General features: G+C 39.8%; 1 protein-coding gene and 1 long non-coding RNA gene across 7 annotated transcripts in view; one reads left to right on the forward strand and one right to left on the reverse strand.

Annotated features, from left to right (window-relative positions):
* PRDM5 (PR/SET domain 5) overlaps positions 1 to 27,194 on the forward strand; it is a 158,952-nt gene that overhangs the window by 109,309 nt on the left and 22,449 nt on the right. For 3 of the 5 annotated variants that reach the window (XM_072938001.1, XM_031691564.2, XM_031691568.2), the window contains one exon: positions 10,854 to 10,939. In XM_072938001.1, the coding sequence (XP_072794102.1) occupies positions 10,854 to 10,939 (86 nt within the window). Of the gene's footprint in view, positions 1 to 10,853; positions 10,940 to 21,013; positions 21,133 to 27,194 lie in introns of all 5 variants that reach the window. The other 2 variants (XR_012059148.1, XR_012059149.1) reach the window with 1 other exon arrangement.
* LOC140700075 (uncharacterized) lies at positions 48 to 7,340 on the reverse strand. 2 transcript variants are annotated; one of them, XR_012078278.1, is made up of 3 exons: positions 7,250 to 7,340; positions 2,902 to 3,791; positions 48 to 1,513 (listed from the first exon to the last, which is right to left on the reverse strand). It is a non-coding gene; the product is annotated as an uncharacterized lncRNA (long non-coding RNA). The 2 variants fall into 2 exon arrangements; XR_012078279.1 differs by having other exon boundaries at positions 2,898 to 3,791.

Consider the following 27,194-nt stretch of genomic DNA (forward strand, 5'->3'; position numbering starts at 1 on the left):
TTTCCTATCTGATATAGTAACATTAAAGGCAGTTTCCTTTATATTAGTTTTCTTAGAACAGGTTTTATTTTATTGACTCATGACTAATGGTCATTCTATAAGACAATGATCACCTTGCTCTTAAACTTTAGTTCTGGGAGGTATCTTAGTATTTATATCTGTTTCTTTTGTTATTGTTGTTGTTAAGAGTGTTTAAAACTACATTTTAAAAATCTCTCCAATTCTTTCACGTTTTGATTGACTTTTTCCTTTACTATTGTACATAACCAACCAGTTGTATCTTTGCTTCACAATCTTTGTTCTCTGTCTGCTGCCTCTCCCTTCTCCATTTCCTCCATTCCCACTGTCACCATCTTGTACTGCTAGCGTGAAGCATGGCAGAACTTTTCCATTAACTTTGATAATGTTATTTTTCACAAACCTTGTATCCACCTTCTAGAGTCCACTCATTCTTCATAATTAGGCTATTAGAATAAAGGCATGCACGGCAGGTGTGCACATTGGGTAGATTGTTAAAACATAATAGTCTTCACTTTCAGGCTAGAAAATAATTTCAGGAGATTTCTAGTTCAAGCCTTTAACTGAACTAATGCCCAGCAAAATACAATGATTTGCTAAGGTTACATAATTTATACGTGGTTCATCTAGAACTAAACTAAGGCTTTAGCCTAGCATGGTGCAAACATGCTGTAAAGTGACCCGTTGCTGCCAACATTGCTGTGTGTCTTGTTTTTGTTTTTCCTACATGTATTTAATCACAGGTACTCATACTCCCTTGATATATGGTCTAACCCTCTATCCCCAGTGTCATCATCATCATCTTTTTATCACCTTTAGCAGCAGCGTTAGATCGTCTCTGGAACATAGATGAGGACTTGCTGTCAAAGACAGCTGGTTTGGGGTGAGCCAGGACGCATGGACTGTGTGTTGCCGGCATCGTTAGTGAAGGTGAATGTTTAGGTCTGCCGGGCGGGCAGCCCTGTAATTTATCATCCCGTTTCCTATGCTAGAATGACAGAGATGGCACTCTGTGGGTCAGCTGAAATAGCAGAACACATTCTCCTGTTGGTTTATAGCTTCTTAGGGTCGGCAAAAGCTGGGGTTAGTTCCGCAAGGGAATCCACGGACTGTGACAAGAATTCCATCAGTTGTTCATAAATTATAAGAGAAATTCTAGGAACAGCTTTTGGGGCTTTAAAGCTCTGGGCCAGAAGGTTAATTACTTGCCTACAGTCCCAACCAACTTTCCGTGTTAATAGATACCGGCTGTGTTGGCCCTTCTGTTCTGGGCTTGCTTGCACACTGTTATTTGAGTGTAGTCATAAATCACTGTCTTGGGAAATATTTAATTTTTTGGTAACTACCTGTGATCATCTTAGAAATAAAGAATTGGTATGTTATGATTTGATGAAACTTGGATTTTAGCCTCTGTTTTTCTTTCTTCTCTAATAGTTTTTCTAAAAGAATTTTTTCATTCTTTGTAGAATATTTGTCCATAGTTATAAAAAAGCAGCTGTGAATAAGATAATAATGACAATTACTCATAAACAAAAATAGATAGTCAAAGTTATTACCAACACACATGAAAACGTAAACATGTCTTTTCATATTTTATAATTAGATTACCTCTGTATATTGAGAGGGAATTTATTTTGCTATATTTGTTTTCTAAGTGGTTAATTACTAACATTAAGTCAAATCAAATGTTCTTTTACCTACAAGTAATCTAAGAGTTAACAGAATAGTTGAGTGTAGAATCTGCACAGAAATAAAAGATTTTACCCCCAGCACACTTCAGAGATTGAGATTGAGAGCTTATTAATCATAGGTTAGGTCTTGAACTGTATGATTCTTATTTTCTCAGTGTGATTTTCACACTTCAGATAATTTCTCATCAACCACATCAGTGGAATATGCCATTTTCCCTTTTTATTCCTGCATCCAGTCCTCCTCAATTGATTTTGGGCTAGTAATGAGCATATATAACAACTTAAGAGAGAGAAACACTCATTTTGACTTTCATTGGCAATATGATTGTCTGTTTTTTACTTTTTTTCAAAAATATCAAAGGCCTTAGTTTTTTAATGCAAAAAGTAAAATGTTTATGTCAAGGTTAGTCATAAGCTGGGGTATGAGGCAGAGGAAAGAGTGAGGGAGTGACATCTGTCTTGGAATCTAGTGTGATGAAAGATATCAAATGAATTAATAATATAGTCACAGAGGCTCTGATAAGATGGATCATTTAAAGTGTACCATCCTTTATGTAACTCTATTTCTATTACTTCTTTAGTTTTTGATCTATGGGGATCCTCAGAAACAGAGGTGGCCTATGCAACAGTTTTCACTGTTGAAACTATTTCTATTTCTATAAATTATTAGCTGATGTTATCAGTTGCTACCTCTATTAAATCTAGAACACAGCATTTTCCTTTAGTTTAGAAGACTAAAGGAGATCTGATTTTCTCTGATACGTGCTTTCTCCGACCATTGCTACGATTCCCCACCCCCTGGCAAGAACAACTTCTCTCTGAGCTACTTTTCTGGAACTCTGAATTGTGCCTCAGGGCTGGGGAAGGTTTTAATAGCCTCTCTAGGTTTTGAATCAAGACAATAATTTTCTGGGTTTCTTGCTGCTCAAAGTTGTATACTCTTGATTCTTCCTTGCCAGCACCGTGGTCAGGAAAACCCCTCTGTGCGCCGGCACCTAAGGTTTAACTGTTTCATCACTCCCCGCCGACTGTTCACAGACTATGCTCGTAAATACTCGGCTAAATAAAACTTCTGGTAGAAATTCCTAAACATGGAAAACTGCTGGTGGAAAAGATTAATGATATTCCCACCAAAGTCTGACTCCCTAACAACAAAACCGAATCATTAATGACCTGACTTCAACTTACCGACCTTACTGCAAAGTGTCTCTTCCCACCGCAGTGTGGAGAACTCAGGTAGGAGGTTTTCTTTCTTGGTCAGAACCTGTAAAACTTTCTCAGTGTCTAGATTGTTCCAGTGTTTCTCCTGCTTGTGAAACAATCCACTTTGCTCTGTCAGTGCTCACATCAAGGGCCTCAGGAAGGTGCCTTCCTCTCTTCAGACAAATCACATTTAATGGGGGGGGGTGGCATTTATACACCTGGTTGGCCAGAGCCAGGGCATCCTGGACAGGAAACCTTTACCTTTCTCTTCCTAGCTTGTTATAGTTTAAAAATATTCAGTACCTCTTGTCCTCTTTTATTCTTCATCTCACATCCTATTTTATTTGCATCAGTAAGACTCAGTTTTTGTTTTGTCCTCAACTCATAAAATAGGTCAGGCTTTTTACTATTTCAGACTAGAAAGTTCGTGAGCACATGGCTCTCCTGTTTTTAATTCTTCCCAGTGGACCACACCTCACTTGATTTGGCATTTTTTCAGAAATGAGGAAGGGATCCCATAACTGAAGATTCTTAAGGAAAAGGATGGCTCTTTCACTTTTTTGGAGCTGCATAGAAACTTGAATTTAAAAGCAGACTCAATTTGTTTTGATTCAGTTGGCCATTGTATTTTGAGAAGCAAAGTTTCCCTCATTCAGTCACTTTCAGTTTTTACATTTTATTGCCCACTTTCTTGTAATAGTAAACTCTTTAAATTTCTAAAACTTCTGTAGATATTCAAGGAGTAAATGTCAAGTTCAGATTTTTGTTGTCTTTCTTTCGAAGATGGCAAGTGAAATTATGCAGGATTTGATTAATAGGAGCATTCTAAGAGCAACCGTGTGGGGTTTGGTGAGGTCAGTGGGTTTCATGACTCTTTTGCTGCAGGAAAAAAAAAAAAAGTGTTTTAATTCATAGAAAATTGCCAAGAATGAACCTGAGCTACTCCCATTTGTCAGTGTACCATTTCACTTCTCTCTGTGGTGCACTTCTAATTTATTAGAGCCTCCCTAAGTTGAGGGAATTAGAACGACAGAATTGGAAAAGTGATAGGAAAGTGCTTGCACAGTTATATTTTTTGGTTTAATTTTCATTTAGAATGAGTCACTTTGAGGTTTTGTAACAATTTCTTTAGTCCACAACAGCAAAATAAGCCAGTCCTATGATATTTGTGAAAAACAAATAAAAAGCTCTTCTAAAGAATTCCCATACGATATATATATTTTAAAGTTCAACCATGTGAAACCATCTTAGAGTATTTTTTCATGAAACATACACTTCTGAGGTGTGCTTTTTCACTTGAAAGTTGCCATCTCCAAAACTGATTTTTGTTAAAAAACTCAAAAGTAAAAATAAAAACTATGGCTCCAGATCTTTAAACAGTATTTAATTTAATTATCTAAACATTATTTAATTTGGATTCATCAAAAATAAAAGTTTGACTTTACTACATCTTAAATTACATTTTCTCTGTATATACATCTTTTCATCTTTTCAGGGAATTATTGGAGTTCCCAGAAATCCACGTAGGTTTTTAAAAATATACTGACAAAATGGAAATTAAAATTATTAAAATCCTTTCTAGAAATAGCCTATGTTTATTTTAATCAGACTCTCTTAAAATGTGGATTATATGTAGTTAAAGTTTTCTGCTTGTTTAAAAATCTCTCAAAGTATAGGGCTCATTGGCTATACACTTTTTTAAATTGTGATAAAATATGCAAAACATAAACTTTATCATTTTAACCACTTTGTTGTACATTTTTTAATCTTCAGGGTTGATCGTGGTTAACATTAGTCAGTCTTTTTCATTCAATGTGTTTAGTAGTATGAAATGAAACTTGATCTTCGAGCCCTCTGTTATAGTAGTCAAGTTCATATCTAAAATTAAATCTATGGTCTAATTTAAAACTATCAAGATATCTGATGTAAGTATGTCAAGCTTTGCAAGATTTTTCTTTATTGATTTCATGTTATGTAAACATAGATCTTTAGAAAGAATCTGTTCAAGATGGACACTGAGGTGATCTGGTGACTTTAGTGTCCTTCTTTTAATCATGAAGATTCACGCTAACCCAAAATCCCTTCACAAATTTCATGAAGGATTTTATAATAGTGGTATATTTTAATAGTAGTATGTTAATCCTTTATTGAGGCCTAAAGTTCTTCTGATGTCTCTAATTATATTGCAGAAAATAATGGTAAAGTCAATAAATTATAATCCTAATGGCATATATTAAAGTAGAATCAGATTTTTCCTACTGTTTTCAGCCATACTTGCCAGTGAGTGGTTTGGTCATAATGCATTTTCTTAGTGAAAGACTCAAGGTAACTTGTTTGGGGACCAGGGTGGACTCTGGGTAAGGTCTTCCATGTGGCATCCAGATGTCCCCCTTCATTACCACCAGTTGCCGTTGGAAAGCCATCTGCTATTTTCTGGAGCTCTTTCCTTAATATTTCAAATACTTTTAAGGTACTTCCATCTCAAGGTGTGCCAGCAGTGAGGATGTGGAGTCACTTATTTCAAGTCCAGTAAGCTAAAATGCTTCTGATACAGATATTAAGAGTTATAAAAAGTGTGCCTGAATAATGTTAAACTGGCATCAAGAAACTACATTCATTCAGTTCTTTAGCCTTTCCTAAGAATTTTAACTGAGTCCTTTTCCTGTCCACTCCTACAGAGGTTTTGAAGAGGCAGTGATTTTGCGCATCTGTTAGCAGCTGCATTCCCAAAGCCCAGGACAGTAATTAGAAGATGGTATATGCTCAAAAAATAGATATTTAATGAATGAATAAATTTGCTTCATGGAGTATCTACTTCGTGGCACCTTTTAAAGTCAGCTTACAATCACCTTTTACAGTTGCCGTCATGCTTCCATTTGGTCCTTGATGTGTTTGAAGAAAACAGAAGTGGATTTTAATGTTATTCAGTGTCAGAACATAATTTAAAGAAGCAGATGCAAAGAACTCATCTATTTTACTTAGTTAAGTGGAAAATATTTTGCTGTTAAGTACACTTCAGTATTATTTATACTGCTATGCTCATTAAATTGGTAGCTAAATCTCACAGTGTAGTATGGGATATTTGCTAATACTGTTTTGCCCTTCTAAATGTTGAAGATGATTACCTCTATGTAGTTCTCAAGAAACAGTTTAATATTATATCAGTGTTCACAGCCACTTGGGATCTGCTTTGAGATGTAACACACATTCCTAACCTGCCCCCCCGACTTTTTCCTGATGAGCTTTGATAGCTAAAAGAATGCCTCAATCAACCAGTCAGTAAGATCTGGTTAATGTCAGCTGTAATTGCAAGAAGCAGAGTTTTTGTCAGTAACTTTGGGAAGTCTAACCTAATTTATACAAAATACTAGCCATATTATTAATTTATATAATGGCATAAGGGTTAAAGATTAAGGGTTAAAATTCTGATTCTGCCATTTAATAGCTGTGTCATCTTGAGCAAATTACTTATCTTTTCTGGGCCGTACTTTCCTTATTTGTAAACTAGAAGTACGAATTCCTGGATCTTAACGTTGTTACGAGAAGTAAAATTACTAACACACCTTAAGTGTTCTGAACGGTAGAACAGAGCCTGCTGTTCATGGGCCTGTATGTTTCAGCTGTTGCTATTGTTACTTCCATTTAGGTTGGTTTTTAGCTGTATTTTTCAGCTAATTTTCAGATTAATCTTTACATAAGAATTTGAACATTGCTATTAGCCTATGCAAAATATAAACAGTATCTAAATCTACCAGAGACACTTAAAAATAATTGTTACTTGGATTTGCATCCTATTTTATATCAAGACCTATGTAATGGCCGTGTTCAAGTAAGAAAGAAAGATCTATATTCTTTGAGTTAACTCCAATTGAAGGATAATTCCTGTTCATACCAGGAAAATTTTATGTGTAGACAAAAATATATTTCTTGGAAACATACTCATCACAATAATTTACAATAATGAGGAAAAATATCACATGCATAATGTGGAAAAAGCTCTAAGCATAACAGCTTGTCTCTAATATGCAAATTAGGCAAATGAAAATGACTTTGATATTTATCAGCATGGGTTTCACTTGTACAGGTAACCTTCAGCTTTAGATTGTGTGGGACAACCGATAGCGTTGTCCTCACAGTCTAAGAAAGGTAGGATTACCCTAATCATGCTGCAGCCAGAAGGGTCGAGAGGTAGCAGTTTAATGTAGTCGAGGTTCATTTACAAACCGGACACTAGTTTTCAAATAAATTCTGTTTATCAGTGCTGTTTACCCAGTGACATCCTTTAAAACGGGTATTCTATTCTGGGATAGTAAATGAATGAGTGCAGTTGAACTTACCTAAGTTTCCCAAGCCTATCAACTCAGTATCGCTGGATCTTAGCGTTCGGATGGCAGTGGGGTGGAAACACCTCTCACCTTGAGGTACCAGTTTCTCTTCTGAGCAGTCTGCAGAGGCCTCCTGGACAGCAGACAGACATCAGTGATGGTAACAATGGCCACCATTATGAGCAGGGTGATTGGGTTAGCTGGGTAGGACTGCTGAAACGAAGAACCACAAACTGAGTAGTGTAAACAAAAAATTATTGTCTGGCTGTTCGGGAGGCTAGACATCTGAGATCAAGGTGTTGGCAGGACCACCCTCCCTTTGAAGGCACCAGGGAAGGCTTTTTCCAGGCTCTTCTGGCTTCTTGCAGTTGCTTGCCTGTGGCAGTGTAACTCCACTCTTCACATGGCATTGTCCCAGCTCTGTCTCTACACAGCCATCTTCTTATAAGGACACCAGTCATGTAAGATTAGGGACCCACACTACTCTACTAACATTTACAACAGCCTGACTTCCAAATCAGGTCGTATTCCAAGGTACTGGGGTTAGGACTTCAGCGTATGATTTTGGGGTGAAGGCACAGTGCTGTCCATAATAGGTGACCAGTTATTTGCATTGTCCTAGTTGAGTCATTTGTGTAAGTGAAGGGGAGTGCTGTTAATCATTGTTCCATGGTAACTGGCCTAGAGACGGCCTTAAACAAGCCTGAATATATGGCCAGGGTACCTCGGAGATAGGTACAATTTATCCCATTTTTCCCAGGTTCAGTGAGGTTGCATAGCTTCCCAGAATTTGCAACTAGAAGAGGATGAGCAGTATTCAAACTCAGGACAATCAGATTCCAAAAGAGGAGAAAAAGCTCAGGTCTGTGGTGGAAATTTCTATATTATGACACCAGGTAAATTAGGGAATGAATTTATTATGCCGCATTCTATAAAATTTCTTAGTATTCATGACCATATCTCTTGCTTTGCTTAATCAATTTTGGCTATCATGAAAGAGAATAACAACCTGGTATATTATGTTAGGCTTAATTAACATGTAACTTATCCGATGACTATAAGTCTTTGATTTTTTTTTTTTTTTTGCTGGCTCTTCTATTGATATCTGGAGAGCAATAGCACACATGAAGCTGTGTGATACAATGAGAATAGCTGTGAATAATAAATTATTTTAGGATTGCTAAAAAATTCTGAAACAACTTTTTGTAAGTATCAACCACTTTACTGTTTATCATACTTTAGCTGTAAGCTAGACTGATTTGATTTTAATAGATAAATAAGAAGGAACTATTTTAACATACTTCTTTATCAACAGTGTAAAACAAACTTATTTTGAAAGTCTAAAAACTTACTTTGCTTTTCATACTCTATGAAGAAGAGAATAAAAGGTGATCTGGGCTTCTGTGATGCAGGAGTCACCGCCACTGGCATTTGCATTTTGCTGTTTTCTCCCAGGCGTTTTACTTTGTGTGTGCATGGCTAAAGGTTAAATGGTTACGAACGTAAACGGTAGTTCCTGGTACGACGCTGCTGCTGCTGCTCTTAACTACTAGCACTGCTGCTATGAATGTTATTTGCGTTCTTGTCATCACCCTCAGGGAATAAAATTCTAGAAACATCAGAGAAGTGACGTTGATATGACTTAGATTAAATGTAGGGAGACATGAGTGAAAAAGGGGTATCTTGAATGGCCCTCTAAGTTTCTTATTTGGTAACGGGATGAATGTGGTGTAGCCAATCAGGACAGGACGTACAGGACACACAGGATCAAAGGATAAAGCTCATGAATGCCGAATTTGGGTTGTTCATGAGATACCCAAATGAAGGTACCTGGTAGACAGGTGGGTATCCCCGGACTGCTCAACAGAGAGATCTGGAATGAAGATAACACCATTCTATCAACTTAGAGTTAAAATAAGATTATATTTTCTTAGTTGTCCAAGTAAATTGGACTCTTAAGTCTTTATTTTTTTGTGTGTGAATGAAAAGTCACACCTTCCCAGGTTGACAGTACAATAAGGTCAAGAATTCCAGGTCGATGTACTTAATACAGAGGCTGATTTCTGTCTCAGGGAAGAAGTTGGCCAGTCTGACTAGTTCATTAAAGAGTTCAGTTCCTGTTTGTGCTGCCATTGTTATTTTTAGGTTTTTGTTTCTGTTTTTTTTCCATTTTGGATGGTTGTCACCATTTTACAGTGCCCAAAGGGAGAATTCCTCAGGGAGAGGCTGGGAAAGTGCCTCTGCGCTGGGGGCTGGGCTCTGGTTGCTTCCACGTGATGTTACTGGTGAAAACATAATTTTCAAAGAATAGAGCAAGGCCTCTTGTGTCTCGAGGCCACCGGACCCAGGAATGTAGGGGTCCATTTTGTGAAGCAACTGGGGAGAGGTCAGAGAGGCCGTGATGGAAAGTGACCATTGGATGGAGCCACAAGGAGCTCACTGTGGACCTGATGGGGAGTTCACTGGAATAATGAGCATGATACCTGACTGAAGGAGAGTGAGAACCAAATGGGACGTGAGAGAGGAGGGGATGAGCACACGACTTGTCAGAAGGCCTGTCTCCAGGGGCAGGGAAGACAGAAGTTTTACATCTACTGAAGGCTCATATATTTTGTGTTGATCTTTGATTGTAGCTGGAGTCTAGCATCCTGTCATGTAAGTACATTGTTCGGTGAAAGAATCCGTGAGTGGTTATGAGTTACTGTCCATTCTGAATAATTAGGCTTTGACCAGTGGACAGCTACACATTCCTCCTAGAGATTAAATTTTTGTCATATTTTTGTCATTCTACCATAGAATTTTTTTAAAAAAAATGTGACGTGTATGCATATGCTTGCTTATTTAAAAAAATGGTTTGTCTGTTTTCTAAATAATCACCTCTAGATATAACCTCTCCTTGGTTATAACAGAAAGTATGGATCAATTATTATTTAGTTTAACTACCAATGGTTCTGTTTAACATATACTAATTTTATGAATTTCTTTTAAAACTCATCACCTTATCCGAGAAAGACTGTGAAATCTTTCTTATTTTTTTTTTAAATTTGTATTGAAGTGTAGCTGATTTACAATGTTAGTTTCAAGGGTACAGAAAAGTGCTTCAGTTATACATACCGATACATACTTTTTTCTTTTCAGATTCTTTTCCATTATATGTTACTACATATTAATTTAACTCTTTTTTTTAAAAAGCAAAGTATCAGTGAAACAAAGATCCCTATAGTGTCCCGAGCAGTGACAGAGCAAATGGACTGTTATAAAATCTTATTAGCAAATTCTTAAAATTAGGAGATTTCATTTGGGCTCGAATATGAAAAGGAAAATGGAGCAAGCCTGCTGCTGACGGATGTTGTATGTTTCTGATCTGAAAGTGCTCCAGGCTCAGACCCCCTCCTCAGCGGGGAGAGTGGACCTCCCCTGCCCTAAGCTGCCCTTGGGGGTCAGCCCTTCTGGGGGTCAGCCCTCCTGGGGGTCAGCCCTGCGGTGCCTGGAGCCTCTTCCTATGCGCGGAGCGTTTGTGGTCGGAACCCAGGCTCTGAGTGCAGGAGGAGGGGTGGCACAGCGCTTGCTTTGCTACTGCAGTTTCTCTGACAGGAAGCCTTCCTTTATCTTGTAGGTGAGCGTCCCTATCAATGCCCTTACTGCGAAAAAGGATTCAGTAAAAATGACGGGCTGAAGATGCACATTCGTACTCACACCAGGGTAAGATGATACTCTACCTCATTAGTGTTAATTATAAAAACTGTACCTATTTTAAAAATACTTAGCTGAGAAGATAAAGGTGGTGTGTCCAAAATTATATGTTCATATTTATGATGGAGGTTTGGGGATGACTTTTTTTTTTAAAGACAGCGATGGAAGAAACAAAAATCCAAACTCCCCAAGCATCCCAATTCTTTGAACTGTGAACCACTTTTTAGGAGTAATAGGAGTGATCAATGACAAACTGCCAAGTAAAGCGAATGAAACATTTTAATGATAAAAAAGAGAAGGATACTGTCTGGCAGAGCATTTGCCAGTGTTGCAAATGCCAGCATTTCTTGAACAGAGGTGCGCCTGTCAGCGTGTGACCGCCAATTAATGCATGCTAGCAAGTATATTTGCAAAAAAAGATGTTGAAAATAATGTAAGTTATCGGGAGAGGGGGAAAACAAGGCAGGGCGACTCAGTGCTCCACAGGGCGTGCGCAGTGCTGTCTTTCGTTCTCTTTCTGAGGATGCCCTGTGCCTCTGCTGTCGGCACCTCTCACTGGACTATTGTCACTCTGTTATATGTGGCTTTTTCAGGCTCAAACATCTGCCCTGCATGCTATAAAAAATGTGAGCAGCTCCCCCTCCATCCAGCGACATTTCTTAGCTCACTATTCAGTTTAAGACACAATTAGATACTTTATGTGAACTTTCCACTTGGAAATTGGGTGTTGTTTTAAAATATTTCTTCTTGATTTTGTTCTGTCCATCTTTTCACTGCTCTGCCTTTCACACAATTCCTTCTCAGTTCGGCCTTTTGAAAGTGCTTGTGGTCTGTGTATAAATGCCATATTTTTTCAAATTTTAAGAGACATGCCTAACCCCCTTAAGAGCAATTCTAATTTAGGCTTCTCCTGGATTTCACTTTTTACCTTAGCTGTAAAACAAAACTTTAGAGAAAACACAAAATCATAATATCCTTTCCAGTATAATAATATTCTAGCTTTCCACTTCAGTTCTGTAAGCAATAAAAGGTACCCTCTGAGGTCCTGTTAAAATGCTCGTCTTGTCTTTGTGGAGGAGGAGAGGGGCAGCTTCTGTGCTCATTAGAGCTGATCCACACTGGGTTTCTCATTCTAATTCAAAACATAATATTCATATTATATTGATATTAGGAGCTGGAGTAATTGCTAAATATGAAATGCCTTCAGAGACAGACAAATATTACTACTCATAATATGACTTAAATGTGCATACTCAAAATACTCATTTCACAATGAGCATTATTAAAGAGGTTTAAGTTAGTTTCGGTGTAGTTTAGTTTATTTTGTGTGTGTGCAATTTTCACAGTGGTGCCAATAATGTATTTTAAAGATGTCAACCTATAGGTCCTGGTTCCTCTTATCAAAATTAACAACGTTAACCAAAACCTGGGCACTATGGGTGCACATTCTATTGTCTTACATGATTGTACTACAGAAGAGGATCTTTAAATTGCCACAGGGAAAAAATACCATTTGAGTTTTCTCAAGAATGGGTAATATTTCGAATTCAATTAATTTGTTTTTTTACTTTGTTTTAATATAAACTTTGTTAATGAGAGTAATAATAATAATTAACATAAATACAAAGACCATTCATCACATGCCAGGTACGATGTTCTAGACATGCACAGGTATTCATTCATGTAAGCCTCACAGCAGTTCGCCGGTGCATTTAACAATGCATGTAAGCCCTTACGAGGTAGGTATTATTGTCATCTCTTTTTGAAAAATGAGGAATTGAGGCATAAGCAAGTGAGTAGCAGAGTTGAGATTGGAACGCAAGTAGGCTGGCTTCAGAGACCACCCCCTTACCTCCTGCACACACATTACATGCCTTTTATTCAGTTAAATATTTTCTCATTCCACTGACTCTGATACACTTTCCTGTTTATTTTCAAACTAAACAAACTGCAGTAAGGAACCCAAATTTAATAGTCTTGTGTTCATTTGAATATTTGGGCCTTGAAACTGCCTCAGGGTGTCCAGGTGCAGCTCTCAGGTACTAACTTCACAAAAAGAAAACAAATCCCACCCTTTGACCAAGGGGAACACGGAGAGGGCCTCGACTGGAAGCCCCAGGATTTTAGACAGAATTCAGTACAATTAGTAGAGAGTGCCAGAAGAGGAATAGTTACAAGCCTTTAGGTTTTGCTTCCAACTCTTTAATTTTTCTTTCCCGTGCCTCATTTATAGTTTATCACAGACTTGATTCATTTTGAAATCCTGTTTCCTAAGCATTGGATAGATACAGATATTCTTTGCATATCAGTGTAGCTTTTCTAAAGCTAATTAGCATCATTAGCTAATGCAATCAAGTTGATATCAAGAACCAAAAGAGACTTTTTAAAAAATGTTCCAGGGGAACGATCTGTGCAAGCTCACATTTTCCCACTATTATTTGGATTGTATACAACTCTGTTCAAAAGATACCATTTTGTTTGGACCGTAACCCTTTTCAGTTTCAATCTTGTATTCACATTACATTTAGTATTTAGATAGCTCTAACTCCAGACATTTTTGGGGTCCTATTTCCAAAACGTTTAATTCCATTACAACAACAACGTATCATTCAGAAGGCTCCATCGTTAAGAAGTTTTGGTGAGACATGCCACGTTAGTGCCCCGCGATCTGCATCCTGTGGACCTGCACAGATGCCTTAGGGAAGGAACACGATGTCTTTTACTCTGAGTATTGTTCATGGGATCCAGTAAGGGCCCCAAATGTGGGAGATAATTTTGCTAAAATCCAAACTTTGCTAAAAGGCTAAACAGCCATTGGTCTTTTGTGGAGAGGCCAGGACAGGTAATTTATTCATTTCCTACAATATATTCTGTTTATTTTTGGTTTTCACCACTTGGGACTATAATGCACTAGATATGTTTTTCTTTACTCTTACTATTTATATCTGTGGTTTGTTATTATTAGTTAAATTTTGGAAAAATCTCAGCTTTTCCCCCCAAATATTTTTTTGGTCCCTTTCTTTCTCTTTTTCTAATGAGATGCCACGTACATATGGTAAAATGTTTGACATTGTTCCGTAGCCCTTGGTAGTTCTGTTCTGTTTTTGTTTGTCTCTGTATCTTTGCGTTTTTGGTTTCTAATTTCTATTGGCATGTTTTCAGTTTCACTGATTCTTTTTCTATTGTGCTCAGTCTGCACATTGAAGGATTTTATCTTTGATATGTTTTTTAATAATATTTCCATTTGGCTTTTCAACAATAGTTTACATGTCTCTATTGCAAACGCCCATTTGTTCATGCACATCGTCCACGCACATTGTCCACCTTTTCACTGGGTTCTTTGACAGTATTAATTACAGTTATTTAAATTCTCAGGTAGTTCCACCATCTGGGCCATCTTTCAATCTAGCTGTGTTCTCTACTCTCTCTGATAATGGGTTGGAGAGGGTTTGCTTTTTGTGCGTCACACAAAATTCTGCTTGAATTATTATGACGTGTGAAGGAACAGTAGAGACTGAGGTGAATACTATTTACACCTGAAGTAGGCACACTCTTCTCCTGCCAGGCCCTTCACGGGAGAGGCTGAGCTGGTCTAGTCAGTCGTGATGCTGGCTCTGGGTCTCCTTGTTGCTCTGCTCGCCGTAGCTTTAGTCTCCTTCCATGGTGCTCTGCTGTCTGCATGTGCTTTGTGGGCGGCCTGGAGGGCCAGAGGATCCACAGAAGGCCTTCTCCATCATCAGGCTCTAGCAGACCCTGCGTGCCTTTGCCACAGAAGAGGTCTTCCACCTTCTCTCCTTCATGTGCTTTTTTCTTTACTTGGGTGACGTAGGAAACACCTTTTGGGAGGGAGTAGGATCTTTTTTGAGTGGGGGACACTGGACATGGTGGCGTCAATCAAGACTTAAAGAACAGTGTCAGTGATAATGTTAATTTTCCCAGGACTTTTAGACTTGGAGATGCCCCAGGCACAATGCCAGGGCCCCCATCTCTGTTGTGTTTTGTCTAAAAGGCCTTCTTGGCCACCCTGAACTGTGTCTGAGGTATAAATGCCAGTTGCTTAATTCTTACATGTAAGGTCTCAAGTCCATTTTAGTACATTATACTTATAGATCATCTGGAAACTATGGGCCTTAGGTTTGTGTTGTCTTCGACACATTGAGCCAAAACACTCACTGTCAGTGTAACTGTACATGCTGATAAATTCCCATTTTGTAAACATTAGGTTCAAGAGAAATTGTGTTTTGTAACCAAGTACTGCAGAAAGCTCATGTCTTATTAAATCACTTTTAATTTTCAACATGGAAAACACCTGGACCAATTAGAAAGTTATTTCAGAAACCCGGCCTTTTGAACACTAGTTAAAACACCCAATTAGCCTGCACAGGTCTCAGAGTTCTAAGATCACAGCTGTGTCTCCAGCCTGGTGTGTAGGAACAGCCAGATTAGTTATTAAAAATATTAAAATGGAATTAATTGCCAGTGATTAAAACTATGTCATTCTGTATTTTGTTAATTTTCTTTCATGAAGCCGTCTATCCCTGATCTTCAGGTGGTCAGATTTTTTGGTGGGTTTACAAATGTGTGCACTTTGCACTTTCTTCAGAAACCATGCGGTGAGACGCTGAGTCTCCAAGCCCAGACGGGAGCGGGCGTCTCGGAGTCCACAGGCATCCGGCGCGGCTGGATTGACCTGGGCGCTTTGGGGTGGTATAGCGATGTAGCAGCCTGAAAACTATGCAAAACAATCTGACCAGAGTGTCCAGCTGCTGAATCACATGGGAGCAATGTAAGCTTGATGCTGAAGGCAGAAGAAAAAAGTGAATTTATTATGGGTGAAGAGGTTGTTGGAGGAGTGAGAAGTGGATGCAAAGGGGAAGAGGCAAGAAGGATTCCCACGGCTACAGGAGGCTATAGGATTTCTGTTCACCTTGGTTAGGAACAGTAGGTGGTCTTTTAAGGATGAGAATCAGCTTGGAATCCTCATGAACGCATTATGAGGCATGCATAAAAATCATAGGAGAGAGATGCAGAAGGAAGTCTATTGAATCAGGTAGGCAGTGGGCGAGTGGGTCGCAGGAAATGCTAGAGAGAGAGGATGGTGTCTGAGCCGAGCTCTGAGGACTGTGGAGGGGAGTATGCCCAGCAGGTGTGACCACATGTGCAGAGTGAGAAAGGTCCTTACAGATCCAGTTAGGATGCCCTGTCCACTGGGACCAAGTCCAAGGGTGCATGTTGAAGTCTGACTACAGCTGAGACAGGCTAGGGCTGAAGAGTTGTTTTGTGTGCTGTGTTTTGAGTAGGGAGCTGACATTATCACCTCTCTTTCCGGAAAGGTTGCCCTGAGGTCGTCCTCTAGGCAGAACTGAAAGTGGCAGGGCTGGAGGCAGGGAGGCCCTGAGGCAAGCATTCTGGGCCCAGCTGAACTAGACACAGCACCCACACCAGGCAGCCATGGGGTTTGAAAGTAGGGAGCATGATGGGGAAGGATATAGCTCAGTTGTGGAGCGCGTGCTTAGCATGCATGAGGTCCTGCGTTCAATCCTCAGTACCTGCTCTAAAAATAAATAAATAAGTAACCCTAATTACCTCCCCTCAACAAAAATTAAAAAAAAAAAACAGTAAGGAATGTATATGAGAGATACTTCTGAAATAGCCTTGACAAGGTTTATACGGGCAGTGCATGTGGGTGACGAAGAGTAGGGAGGAAGCACAGCTGAGCCTGAGATGCCAAGCTGGGCACCTTGGGGGACAGTGATGCTCCTCAGGGGCAGGAAGAGTAGGCAGTGGCTTTAGAGGGAGAAGAGCAGGGGAGAGGGAGGGGGATGTCCTGGGCACACACCTGTGTAGGCTAAGTACTGGGGGAGCATGCTCAGCTATTTGTTTTCATATCTAGATAAAAGGAAGAGAGTTTTAAATTTTTAATAATGTTTTAAATTTTTAATAATGTTTTAAAGTTTATTATGATTTTAGACAAAACTCTGAATTTTTTTAATTTTTAATTTTTCTTAAATTCATCAGCTTTTGTGATGTAGGACAAGAGGATGTGGTTCATTTCAATTATTTGAAACATATTTAATTTGGGTTTGGCATTAATAAATCTTTTTTATTGTTTCTAGAACCCCCGTATTTCTTGGGGGAATTTTGTATGGTTCACAAATGAATTGTTCAAGATAAGTGGCTTTAAGATACCATTGTATTTTACTTGACTCAGAAAATATACCTGTATGAAGTTGAACATTCTTATTTGATCACAATAAGCTGCCTTTTCTCTGTAAAAGAGAAAATCAGACCATTTGAGAAATAACTTTCTCTTGGGGACTGACAGCATCATTTTTTCCCTTTCTTTCCCCTTTTCCTGTGTGAAAACCCTTTTTGATAGTCATTAACCCATTTAGCAGAGTGTCCTCTTTCCTTATGCTCTGGGCAGCTATGCTCATGAGCTAGTCAGCTCTCTAAAATCACCAGCAAAGGACGTTTTCAGTTTCTTGGTAAGGAATATTTTTTCGGCACACGAGATGATATTCCTAAAATTAGGACTTTTGGTCCAGGCATTCTAGAATGTGAGGAGTGGTTCCCTGAATTTCCCTAGGCTTTGAAAGTAAGAGATAAAATTTTTAAATAGATTGAATTTCATACTCTAGACAAATTTATTTTGTCAGTAAATTACTCTATAGGAAAAAAGACAAACGTCTTTAGTGGAGTTAAATTCTGTTTCACTATATTTAGGGTTCTAAGAGTAGAGTTCCATTGATGTAAGGGATTAAACTGGACCTAGGTGTCAAATGTGATTTTTCTGCAGTTTTTTTTAGATTAGTGCTTATATTTTCATTGAGTATTTTTGCACCTAACTTGATTTTTGGAAGAAAAAAAAAATACTAGTACTGTCCATCTGAAACATAAAGTGCATTCGTTGGAATAATGGTGTGGTAAGGTCATCTCCAAGATGGTTGCCCTCGGTTTCTTCCCTCCCTATAATCACATGCTGCTCTTTACATCAGCAGGCAGAGCTCAACATCCTTTCCTTTGAATCTGGGTTGGCCACAATGACTTGCTTGATCCATAAAATGCAGCAGAGGGGACCGTCTGGGACCTCAGAGACTAGGTAGTAAGAAACCTTGCAGGTTCTGCCTGCGTCTCTTGGAACCAACCACCATGCTGCGAGGACCCTAGGTCATGTGGAGAGGACACAGGGAGGTGCCCCACACCCACTGCCAGCCTACACGAACTGCCAGCCAAGTGAGTAAGCTGTTTTGGACACCTAGCCCAGGGGAGCCTTTAGGTGATTTTAGCTTCAGCCAACTGACTTCAGCTACAAGACTCTTAAGAGAGAACATTGCCTCTGTAACAGCCAATCCATAAACCCAGTCAATTCCCCCACCCCACCGCACCCCAGTAATCCATAAAACAATGAGAAATGCTAACTTGTTTAAGTCACTAAAGTTTTGAGGTGGCTTATGATGCAGCAATAGATACAGGAACAGGGGCTGAATATCACATAATGCTGAGTAGGTATTTAATTTTGAAGTATGCTTCTATATTTTAACACTTCTGGACAAAGTGTTACAGTGGGCACTTAACACACATTCCTAGTCAGAAGTTAGCTATTGGAATCACAACATCATCCTTTAGCGATGGGAGCTGTATTTTGTAACTGGAAAAACAGAATTCTTAAAATTCAGTTTAAAAAATAATATGATTGTTCAGAAAGGCATACACTGTTCTGAAAACATTTCAGAGACCCAGAAGCAGGTGAACTTTAAGGCTCTCTTGATACTTATGTACTATTTAATTCATAGCATAGATCCGAAGTCTGATGGCAGATTTGCTTATGTAACCCTGAAATTTGTGTAAGTGAGTTGAATTAAGAACTTCCTTTTAAAAAAAACAGGCCTTCTAATCGGTGTGGCACTAAGACGGGTGAGGTGACTAGGCTTACCGCCATCATCATGTTTTCTCATCCATACTTTCTAGAAAGTTAGGTGACGACCAAAGAGTCTAAAACTGGGGCTGTCATCAGTATTACAGTCACGAATAACACCTGTCTGGGGGCCTTGGGTGTGTAATTCTTGCCTTTGGGGCTGGTGGTCTGGCAAACTCAGTCGGGGTGTGGTCTCTACTCAAACATAAGGATCATGAGTAGACAGACAGTTGGGTCGCTGCCTGTTTAGAGCTTCCTTGCAGATTAGGATACTTTCCGGCCACAGCTCTTTAAAATACACAAACCTCAGTTTTTGAATTTAACGCACTACTGGTATAATTTGTTTATGTGTTTCTCCTTTCTAGACCTCGACTATCACGTGGACAGGAATTTTACACCTCTTTTCCCTCTGTATCTGTATGCCTGGAGCTTAGTGGGTTATCAAAATTTTTGGATGAATGAAGTTACGTTGTATCAGTAGTAAACTATATTAATTTACCAAATTAACTCTGCAAACATATAGCTAAATACAGTATACGAATTCGTTCATTCATTTATTCAACAAACATTTAGTAAATGACTACAGCATGCTATGGACTGAGAATATAGCAGTCAACAAATTGTCCCTACCCTCAGTGGAGCGTGGAGTCTGTTTATCAGAATAAGTGTAACTCTTGCTTAATCAGCAATTCCTGCTCATACTCTGAAGGTCTGAGAAGACAAGAGTGTGTCCACTCAGTGGACATTTATTTGCGATATGCCCATTATGTGCTAGAAACTGCAGGGTCACAGGCCCTGCCTTGTGTCCATCAGGAAAGGTTATTTTAAGTAATAAATAGTAACAAGTGTGCAAAGTGATGGAGCAGGAGAACGCTGGGTCCCAAGTGCGCAACCAGGCACCAAGCCCAGCCCTGAGGGCCCCGTGCTTTGGCGCGGCGCGCTCCTGGCTCACGGCGGTCTCCTTCCTTGTGTTGGTTGTCGTCTGTTACGTCTGCATCTCTGTGTTCCCTCGTGTGACAGTGGGTGAGAGCCAGTCCTCTCAGACTGGGGGGGGGGGGTGCCTGTACACCTCAGTGCTCGATGCACTGTGTTCATATACACTGGGCCTGCTTTTCCCTGCCCCATCTTGGGCTGTTTTTGTCATCTGGCTTTAAAGACTTTGCTCTGAGAGGTCTGTTTGCCCAGGAGGGAAGGCAGGGGCATGTGGTCCTATGATGGAGCCATTCCCACCCCTTTTCCTGCCCTGGCACACCTGGCAGAGGAGGCTCAGGTGGGTTGCGCGCCTCAGGCCACAGCGTGGACTGCGTACAGTTCTTCGAGCTTCAGCCGAACCCCTCTGCTGCTTACTTGCTCACTGAAGACAGCATTCGGGATGGAAACAAAACGATCATGTTATTAGGGGATAACATTAAAATTCATCTCATTTGTCCAAAAGCAAGTAGGTCACGTGCAAACTGTAGTAGTTTATTATTAACAAGATACCACATACAACCATTCACAGTGTATCACCGCACCAGGGCTTTGAGGTTGTGCCCATTGATCTGAAGACTGTCCCTCTTGGATCCCAGGATACAGGATAATTCATTTCTTCTGCAAGCATTTATTTAAGCCTACTCTGTGCCAGGACTGTACTGGGTGCCAGGGATGCATGGTTGAACATAGGGTGCAAGGTGCCTGGGAGTTTCAGGTCATTGCGGGTGAAGGATAAGGTTAGAGAGGGTGTAATTAAAAAAGGAGGCTTCCAGGGTGAGCAGAGGACGGGTGATGAAGGCCCTTTGGGTGCTGGATGAAAGTGTTTGGACTTCACCCTGAGGGCTGTTGAGAAGGTCAGTGGCTTCAGAGTTTTGGCTCTTTTAGGCCCTGCCAAGTGCTTTGTTTCTAGTTGATTGCTGGCCAGTACTAGCCTCACTCTGTCAAGTGGCTTTGTTCTCAGACCTTGGAGAGCTTTCTGTTCTGTGGTCATCCTCAGCACTCAGTGACCCCATAGACTCTCCTCAGTCTGCTAGTAACTTCTCACTATTTTCCCCAGATAGTTTGGGACAGAGGCAAGAAGTGTTTCAGGCAAATACTCAACAGGCAAACCATCGCTGGAGAAACGGCAAAAGCCTTTTCTGGTGGCCTTTTCCTAGTTGACACTTGGTCTCCCGTTTTCCCCACTGCTTTAGACTAAGGAGTAAGACAGCTACGTAAAGTCAGATGGCTCTGCCTCCCATCCACCTTCCAAACCTGCTGGGAAAGCTCTTTTCAGCATTTGAACTGATCCACTCTTTTCTGCTCCAGAAAGGTACGGTGACACAAATACATATATCATAGGAGTGCCTTTTCTTCCCCCATCTGCCACATTACCCTGAGGGACTGTTACCACAGCTGGCATCAACATGAGATATTGATGAAGCTTTGAGTTCATTATCATTTGAGCTTACAAGCAGTGTAAAATTCAGACAGAACTTCATTTGAAAGGATTATTTGTGGAATATTTGGTTAACTGATTTATGCTGCTGTTATCCTGAACAATAGGAATCAAATCAGACCCCTGTGTTGTAAGTTGCAAATACTTATGATGACATGTGGCCTTTCTTGATTACCTCACATAATGTCTTAAAAATTAAAAACAAAGAAATTTATCTTAGAGCACTCTGTGACAGTTTCTGTTCAACTTTTGGTAACAATGACTTCAAACAGTTTTTGCATATATAGAGAACTCCTGATTAAAGAAAAAAATTTTGACAGATGTGGTATGTTTCTAATTGTAACTCTTAAGGTTGAAGAGAGCATACATTTGGTCTCATTTGCCTAATTAAATTTTGTGTCAGCTTCTGTGGTATGTGCTGTGTATTCAAGGAAGGGTTAAGAAAAAGGTTGAGCCCTTGAGTATTCTGGTGGTCGGGGGAGATGATCAGAGCATGGCAGGGACGTTGAGAGAAGTAGTCCCAGGGGGGTATAAACACTCAGAGGAGGAGTACCTCCTTCATCCTGAAGAAGGGTGGAGGCAAGGTGTCAGGAGAAACATGGATGGAAGGTTAGTCTGCAGGAGTAGAAAGCTCACTCTTGAAGTCTCCACAGAATGGGGGGAAAAAAGATGGAGCAGCAGAAGATCCTCCCAAAGGAAACCAAAAAGGAGCAGCCAAAGAGGCTGAAGGAGAGCCAGGGGGAAAGAGGGACACCACCACTGAGGGAGAGGAAGGGGTTCAGCGTTTCAATCACACGTGCTGTCTTCCTCCTGGAGTTCCATGATCTGGACACGTATGGCAGATTCTGGGAAGTCCAGCAGCGAAGATACTTCATGTAGTTTGTTTAACCTAGCATTTGCCAACATCATTTGAGCAGAGTGAGTGAGTGAGAGTCTGTGTGTGTGTGTGTGTTTTCTACCACATCTCACCGAGGGTTGTGTTCTACAAAACACAACTTAAGAAATCTGGGTCTAACCCGTCCCACGGATGGCTGCCGGGACAGTACTTACAAAGGTCAACTTCGAAGTGTTTCAGTTACTAAAGAAAACAAAACCGAACCCATAGTGGCTCCTCGTTGCCTGCAGACTGGCACCCAGACTGGCCCGAGGTGCCCTCACCCTCCCGGCCACGCCACCTGCTGTGATCCCCGTCCAGCCCCTCCCTCCCCGAGCGCACAGACACACTCTAGGCTTCGGCCAGTATTGATTGCAGGCCCTTCGTCCACAGCTCACCACGTTTTTCTGCATCTGCTTCGATATTTCTTGAGGGTACACATAAAATGCCCTTGTTTTCTGGCCTCTTTCTTTGTCATCTTCCCCCCAACCCCCCATCCTTCTCCCTGCAGAGATCTTAGCTCTCCTTAAAACTCCTGGTCAGACATCAGTTTCTCTGCAGCCCTTCCTGTCGCCTCTGCCGTGGACATCTTTTACTGATGCATTCATTATACTGTATTAGCTCAGTCGTTTTACTTCTGTGTCATAGTTTTTCTTTCCTTTATTTTTCCCCTTAGAGCTCAGTTCATTTATTCACTTGATCATTCAGCAATGTAGCTGTAAGTCTTAGAATTTTATACTTATCCTTATTGATATTTATGTATCTTTTCCATAAAAAGGGAGACTTTCTAAATAGTAAGAAGTCATTAGGTATTTGCTGAACTGGCCATCAAGTGTCAGTTATCATGGGGCTAAGTCAGTGACGTTTTAGTCCAGCCATCTTCCTTTCCCCGGTACCCGCAGTGGAAAACTGACACGTTGTCGAAGCGGAACCGGGATCTGACTGAACTGTGCCTGGTGGGGCGGGGGTGGGGGCAGAGTGCTGTCAGAGAACATCATCTCTTTGGCGGGGGTAGGCCCGTTTGTAGTAATAATGTAGGTGTTTCAGGGCTGTCTGCTGAACTCCTTTGTGAACTTGGTGTATCGGCAAAGAGGATAATGGAGAACAGTTTGCAGATTTAGCTAAAATCAAACTCTATAAATATTTAGCATTCAAGCTTATTGCTGCTTCGCCACCACTGTGTTATCTTTAGACATTAATAACATACTTCAAAATTTAAAGGAAAGTAGATATTGTCTGAAATGCATAAAGAGAATTTTTCTTTATTTTTAAGACAGACAATATGCAATTAATTTTTAAAAGCAATGATGCCGTTAGTTTTAGGAAAGTAATACACTTCTATGCTATTTTCTCTCTGAAACAGAGTTTAATATTCATCTTGGGCTCTATTCAGAGAATTTAAATTACTAAAGTATCGTAAGAATCTGAAATAAATGACTATCTAGGGTCCCATTAATAGATTTCAAGAACAATGCTGTATTGAGGTTCGTACGTAATTTCCTTTCTTTATAAAGTCACCTCAGTTATATTTCATAATTTGTGTGCCTTTTTCAATTTTTAATTACATTATTCATATACATATTTTGATAATACATAGAAGAAAGCAGATTAATATATTAAGTACCCTTATTGAATTCTTATTATGGGCCAAGCATTTTGATAAGCAAAAGCCTATGAAATAGATATAATATATTATGTTACAAACGAGGGAAGTGAGGCTTGAAAGAATAAGTAGTTTGTCCAGAGTCGTACGACTAGTACTGAGCAGCACGAAGACTGGAAGTGAGATCTCCTCCTCACTGAAGACGTCATTCTTTATGACCGTGTATATAGCTACCGGGATGTTCTAAGGATTATGTACCACAGTGCAAGAACCAGTCTTTTGAAAAAATTCTAAGAATACTGCTACAGAAGCTCGTTAGGCCCACTGGACTGCTCCCTGCCAGCCGCCCTTTGCAAGGTCCCCAGGAGTCATGCTGTCATGTCTGGCTGGAGAAATGCCCCAACATGACTGTCACAAAGGCACCCTTCATAGAAAATTATCCAACAGTACCACTATGACCTCTACAGGCTTTTTTCCTTCACTTGTACTTTTTAAACTATTTTCAGGAAAATATTGTTAATATTTTGAAAGCCACCAGGGAGAGATATTTCATGTCCCTTGCAATCCATTTTAATAAGTGAAATTTCCATGTAGGAGAGTTATTCCTCACATTTTACCTAAATCCCTCATGTTGCAGATTCTCTGCATCATTGGAAATTAAAACAGCATTTTCAATGTTAAGAACCTTTCAGATCTTTGAAGTTAGCTATTTTGCGTATAATATTTTTTCAGGAAGATCCATTTAGGCCAAGAATGACTTCCAAGGTCACGCAGCAAGTTGGTAACAGGATCAGTGGTCAGGCCTTGTGGGCGTGGCTTTGGAGGACCTGTCAGGCCTCAGTCCTGCTGCCTTCATCTCCAGGAGGTTGTCAGTACTTTTTAAATGCTTTGATTTTAGTATTTCTCTGTCTGACAGTGAAATTTATTCTTAAATTCATGAAGGAAACAGGGCTTTTAGGATACAAGGTATTTGTTTTGGTTTCGATTTAAATTATCATAGTGGATGGTCCCTTTTTCTCCATAAAAGAAGCTTTGTTCTTTGATTTCTTTTTCATTCTGGAAGAGGCAGTTAGTGGTTCTAAGAACATGAGTATCATTTACAGTTTGGCTGACCCAAACTGTATTTAGATTAAAGTAAAAACCTGCTTCCCCTGAGAAAAATGGAGGCTCTGGTTATCTCTTTCTTATTTTATCCAAGACTAAGTCCTTATTCTCTGTATCACTTATGGGTCATTAGAGAGAAAATTGCATCCTTCTGGGGTCCTCAATGCATAGTTTCTAGTGGGCGTTAGCTCCGCTGCTTTTGAGGACTGTTTCAACATGCTGCTTTAACATGTCTTTATTTAACATTTTAACATTGACTTAAACATGTAAAATTCCATTCTTTTCCTTCAAGTCTCATCTCATTTTCAGTTTTGTTCTCAATTGTAAATTATTTTTTGACACAGATATGGCTATTTTCCAGTCAAAGTGTATTTCTCATATATATGTTCTACTTGGTTTCTCTCCTTGTTATGGGAAGTCTGTATAATGTGGGTGCTGCCCTTTCTTGTGACTTCAGTTCTTCTGGAGGGTATCTAAGTATGAATATTAAAAGGTTGATGCCATGCTTGTAATGCAACACTGGGCAGAGTACATACGTGGGGGTGGATGTTGCTTGGTGGAAAGGGTAAGATGAATTTGTACCAAAAAAAAAATGACTTTACTGAGTTCTATGATGTCATGTGCTCACAAAATGAAAGCAGGCATTCACTTAAAGGAAAAAAAACAAACGGAGTTTTTTGTTTTTATGAACTTTTGGATACTATTAAATGTAACTAACTGTTCTCTGAAATCATTATTGTGTAGAAACAGAATCAGAAAAATATATTATGTAATATATATAACATATAATATAATTATGTGATAAATAATTTATATGTGATAGAAATATAAAATTATATATAATTGTGTAATTTTATAAATATATAAAAATAAATGTTTATATTTTTTTCAATTTAGTTTCCTCTATAACTGTATGCTTGAGGTTATAAATAGAAATAACAGGAACCAGAATTGAGAGCAGTTTCTCAAATACATTTTTGTCACTAAATGTTACTTATATGTTAGTGTTTATAGTATAAGATTTTAAAGACATATCAGAGAGATGATTGTGTTCCTAAGGTTTTTCTTTGCCTTTGTAAACCGTGATTTACAGTGATTATGATGGCACTGGTTGCCTGGGGCCTTGACGCCGGACTGTAACTTGCGTAGGAGAGATTACTGATTTGAGACTTGGTGTTCTGGAAAGTGTGAAGCAGGGCGAATGGGCAAGAGGCTTTGGGGCCTAGTAATCAGATCTGAAGCCCCTCACTTCAGGGTCAGTGGTCGAGCTCGGGCAAGCTGTGAGTGACATAAACCACTCGTCCGAGAACCGATCCTTATAAGGATGGAAAACCGATGGTCTGAAGCTCCTCCGTGGTACTTTCAGAGTATAAAGTATTTTCTGCCTCAGCAAAAAGTGAAGACATTTGAGAACCGCCGCAAGCTTTAGGACCTCTCTGGAGGCTCCCTGAGTGCTGGCTGCGGACCTCTAAAGCCCATGGCACTGGGCTTGACCCAGGTCTCAACCGTCCCAGAGTATTCATACCAGAGGCGAGCTGGATCCCAGCCCCCAAAGCCAGCACATCAGTGGGGCAGTTCTAGAGGCTTCTCAGACTAGTCTCCATGTGCATTACACTGACTTAATCTGAATTACATTAACTCAAACCTGTGTCATTACCGTGCACATCATACTTGTATGTGCATGTATTGTGTACACACATGTAGACACAAGCACCTTTCTTATGCACAGAGTTTGCTGTTGCAGCAACTTTCTATTCAGTGAATGAACGTATTCGGTTCACTCCGCCCGTGTTAAGTTACAGTGAACATTTTGCTGGAATGGTTGTGCCTGACTGATCTATTACATATATTTGGCTTTGTAGAGGCAACAGAAGTGAAGGAACTAAAATTAACATGTGTTTTTAGACATGTAAGCAGTGTACCAAATCATTGCCCAAAAAATGACATTCCATCTACAATATAGTCTTTAACATGCGGGACAGTTTATCACCAAGTAGTATATGACTGAGTGCCTGAATTTTGAATTTTTTAAGTATTAAATTCTGTTTCCATTCCCCCATTGGCAGGACATGAGTGCGCTCTCCCACATCTGTCCTGTCAGGAGCCGTTGCCAGTGCTGCGGCTCTGCGTGCTCCATGGCTGTTCCTTCTTAGGCAAGACTGCTCCCCTCCCCAGCCTCATTGTTGTGTCTTGGGTGTATGTTTTTGTCCCTGTCTGCAGGGGGGTCTTTGGAGATTGGTTCTGTACTTTATCTGATAGGAAAGAAACACATGCCCCCACTGAATGGGTCTCTGAGCATGTGGGCCTCATCATGGCCTGGTTCCTTTATGTGCAAAATAAGAATTACGGTAACCG

The sequence above is a fragment of the Vicugna pacos genome, chromosome 2, assembly GCF_048564905.1.
Source record: "Vicugna pacos chromosome 2, VicPac4, whole genome shotgun sequence".
Lineage (NCBI taxonomy): Eukaryota > Metazoa > Chordata > Mammalia > Artiodactyla > Camelidae > Vicugna > Vicugna pacos.